The sequence below is a fragment of the Pteropus vampyrus genome, unplaced genomic scaffold (genome assembly GCF_000151845.1).
Source record: "Pteropus vampyrus isolate Shadow unplaced genomic scaffold, Pvam_2.0 Scaffold75, whole genome shotgun sequence".
Lineage (NCBI taxonomy): Eukaryota > Metazoa > Chordata > Mammalia > Chiroptera > Pteropodidae > Pteropus > Pteropus vampyrus.
The window spans coordinates 2,901,038-2,905,064 of NW_011888856.1; the positions used below are offsets into that span (position 1 = coordinate 2,901,038).

Genomic DNA, 4,027 nt, shown 5'->3' on the forward strand with positions numbered 1-4,027 from the left:
TTTATCTTAAGAGTTCACAAATTGAATTTATTAATTTTTTTTTCCAATTTCTAGAATTTGCAGACTACCATAAAATCCGTACTGTTTTAGACCAAGCAATAGAAGATATTCACAGATTTCTGGCTATATAACTAAATAAATCTCACTTTATTAAAGCAACTCCAAGGTCACTGTCCTGCTCATCACTTTCACAGTCCCTTCATGTGACTGGTCTGCCCAACCACATGGTATTCGAAGTTCATGGGCTGTCCTCATTTAGAAGCCTTCTCGGCTCTTCCCATTTGCTCTGTTTATTACACTGGTCACTGCTTTCACACTGAGCTTTTTTGAGTTCAAGTGAGCACAGTTTCTGAGGTCTTTGAGTTTAGGAAAGGAAGTTTGATACTGTGTTCATCTATACGGATACAGACGATCAATAATCCTTAGAGGTCCCTTCCTTTTAATAACATCATTGTGTTTACTTACTACTTTCTTTCTGATTAAAAAAAAAATCACTGTACGAACATTTATCCCAAATTTTACTTACCTCTGGATAAAGATGGAAGCGTTTCACTGCATTTATCACACGGGGGTATTCGGTGAGCCTGTCGTTCATAACCATCCACAGCCCTTCCAAAAACGAAGGTGCTTCAATGATGGTCTTGAAGTAGGAATAATAAAGTCCCTTTAAAAAGGCACAAATTGTCAATGTAAGTAAAATTTGAAAGTATTAATTTTGATCACTCCTTTTAAAATAATTTCTTCTGGGAAAAAGAAAAAAAAAAAAGGAAAAGAATAACGATTTTCTGATTTCCCCTGGCAACCACCGCATTCTTGGACTCAAAAGGCATACGTTTCAGGTTAGCCCTGTACTAGTCTTTCCCATTTTCTGATAGTTTGAAAGAGTTGGAGGGATAGTTAAACGTTTTAAGGAGCTTTTCTAACCACATCTTAAAATATGTATGCAATACATTTTTAATTCTACCAAGCCTAATTTTCCCCTCAGTCTAGGTACCTAGAGGTTGAGATCCGATGGATTCTGGCATAAACAGAGATGCCTTTATGTCTCTGTACAACTTTGTATATAGAAAATTACTTCTTTTTCTCCAGCTCTCTAAGAAGTAACATAACATTCACAAGATGGAACTTCATGCTTTCAACTTACTTCCTTGCTCCCTCTAACAGCTCTGCCCAAAGTGAATGCTGACCAAATGACAAATGACCATTGCTCATGACAGCAATGCTGTGTCCTGAAATGGGGATTAGCTTAGTGTATTATTCCAGCATATGAAATAATGGCTTTATTAGGCTAGTAAACGTTATGTTCAGTTAAAGTTCAAAGATTAACAAAAGCATATTGTTTCATATTACTTTCCTCATCAACGTCCTGCTTTCCTCCCTAAAATCAAAAAGCAAAGAAAGGGCTACACCGTTCGTAATACGCTCTCCCTAGAAAACATTAAAAATAATCTTCAACTTTACACTCAGTCCTGCCTCCTCCAACCGCTTTATCTTTGAGAACTTAAGCAACAGTAGTGACTACAAAGCTGAGTTGTCACTTAGCTGATGTCAGAAAGAACATTTCCTCACATTTTGGATTGGTAAAATACGAGTTCATGTAAGGATTTTCCCTTTCTGCTTAGGAGGACAACAGAGCAATATAAGAATGACAGGATATCTAATATGCATAAGTCAATATTTAGAGAAATAGAAAATGTCTACATAAGTTTTTACTAATAGCAGCTATGGTTTTTGCGCCAGGATCTGTGCTATGTGCTTCGTTCAGTATCTCCCTTCATTTTCAATAAAACCCTGAACAGGGGATTAGCTTAGTGTATTATTCCAGCATATGAAATAATGAAATAATGGCTTCAGTAGGCTCCTAAAAGTCTGGCATTACTTCCAGTTAGCAGATGGGATTACTGAGAATCAGAGGGGTTACGTGACTAGTATCAGTCAGATAACTGACTCAGTCCAGTGATCGGTCATCAAAGTCCAGACTGCCCCACAGCTTCACTCTTTAATATTATTTTATATCCTCTCTTTGAAAATAATAACTATAAAATATTAAAAGTTCGAATGCCGCATGAATGCTCACATATCCAATTCTTCAAAGTTTTAAGGGAACTGTCAGGGTGAGATTTAAAAAATAGTGGCTAAAGTATCTAAAATAGGCAAATTTATAGACAGAAAGGCTGCAGGGAGGGGAGAGGGACTAGTTAGTATTTAGTGGGTGCTGTTTCTATTTGGGATAACCAAGTTCTGGAGGTGGAGGGTGCTAACGGTGGCACAACAATGTGAGTGCATTTAATGCCACAGATTGTACACTTAAAAATAGTTGAAATGGTAAAACCTGCCATTTAAAATTTTTTTAAGTGTAATTTCTAAATTTTAATTTAGCCACAATTAAAAACAAAACAAAAAAGCAGTGGCTACAGAGTCATGAGAGCCAGTTTCAGTTCTTCGCTTGGCCCCTCACTAGTGGGTCTGGAGGATGGTCCTGGTCTGTCTTCATTATAAAATTCTGCAGTTCTGGCATTTGTTATCCCATTTAATCCTCACTATTTATGTGAAGTATGTATGGCAGATGGCATTATCTCCATTTTATAAATTAGGTAGCAAAATAACAGGTAAATGATTAAAGAAATTATATCAAAAGTTGCCTCTTAAAAGAGATTATCTTGAAGTCAAGAATGGTAAAAAAAATAATAATAAAATAAAACAAAAATAAACAAACCAAAAAACAGTTGAAAGAGGCAGGTAAGACATAGGGTTTCCTACTCTAACCTAAGAGAAAGCAATTTCTGATCACATTTGATACTCCATATCAGCTCTTAAATGTTATCTTTGTTCTCCTCTTCCTCGGCTATTATAATTGATCTTTATTATATTAAAAAGTCTGTATTAGAAAAGGAGGAGAGATAATGAGATAAGTAAAAGGAAAGAATCCTAAAACACTTTCTATTGAGTTATAAGCCTAGGTTATAACTTGAGAAACGGTGCAGTTCACCAACAATTCATTTCACTTCCTAAAAATTTCCACCGTATAGTCTTACAATTATTAAACTCCGGATTAATTCATTAGAAAAAAAGAACCTAACCATTTCAGTGCGAAAAGTCATCTCCCGCTCCAAAGATGAGAGGTGAGAAAAATGACGATCATTTTCAAACAGTGTTACTAAATGTGTCCTAGAAAAAACAAAAAACGAAAAACACGAAACATCATTATAAGAACACGTTTCAAAATTAGTACCAAAATAGTTACAAAGTACAAAAATCATAAAGTGGAAAAAGAACGAATTTTTGTAATTAATATTAACTTTATAGTTTGCTTACTAACTTATATAGTAAGTTATATAATCCAGTGTTGCACAAGGCTGAAAGTCCACAATCCAGGCCTCTAAATCAGAGCAGAGGTAGGTTTTGGTTTATTAAGTTTCACAAGTGACTCTAATGTACCAAGTTTGGGAAATGCTCCTTGAAAGGCCTTTGGAATATAATTTTAAATAGAACTACTTTACATTAAAGCAATTTTTAAATAAGTATAACTCCAAATAAAGGATCAGCTTTCAAGGGTCAAAGAACACAGGACTGTACTTAAAGATATTTTGTTAGTGTAGTTCAAGAAAACAGCTGTAGGTAATGAATATAGGAGCGTATGTGATAAGCAAAACTGGTTATAGTGAGCAATGATGCTTTCCTTCATTTACATGGCAAATGCTTTCCAATTAAGTAGAAAATAAAGCAAAATTCCATCTATCAACCTGGTCTTCTACTCACCTTCATTTACATACATATAGGGCGTATGAAAGGGTTCCAATAGCTGTAAAAAATACTTCTTACCATTACAACCTTGGTTCTATCATCAAAATCTCCCTGAAGACTAAATGGCCAGAACAGCACTAACCCAACGGGAGGCGGGGCAGATTCCATTCTTCCCAAGAACAGAAATCCCTGAGCTCAGGTAAAAATGATTTTACATACAATTTTTTACAAATAGACCACTTGTATAAAGCATGGTGTGTGTGCTCATTCAATTCCGTATTAC

At 35.3% G+C, this 4,027-nt stretch overlaps 1 protein-coding gene across 1 annotated transcript in view; it reads right to left on the reverse strand.

Annotated features, from left to right (window-relative positions):
• LOC105293689 (probable C-mannosyltransferase DPY19L2) overlaps positions 1-4,027 on the reverse strand; it is an 80,203-nt gene that overhangs the window by 68,593 nt on the left and 7,583 nt on the right. Inside the window, exon 4 of the mRNA XM_011362514.1 lies at positions 527-664. Coding sequence (XP_011360816.1) covers positions 527-664 — 138 coding nt within the window. The remainder of the gene's footprint in view (positions 1-526; positions 665-4,027) is intronic.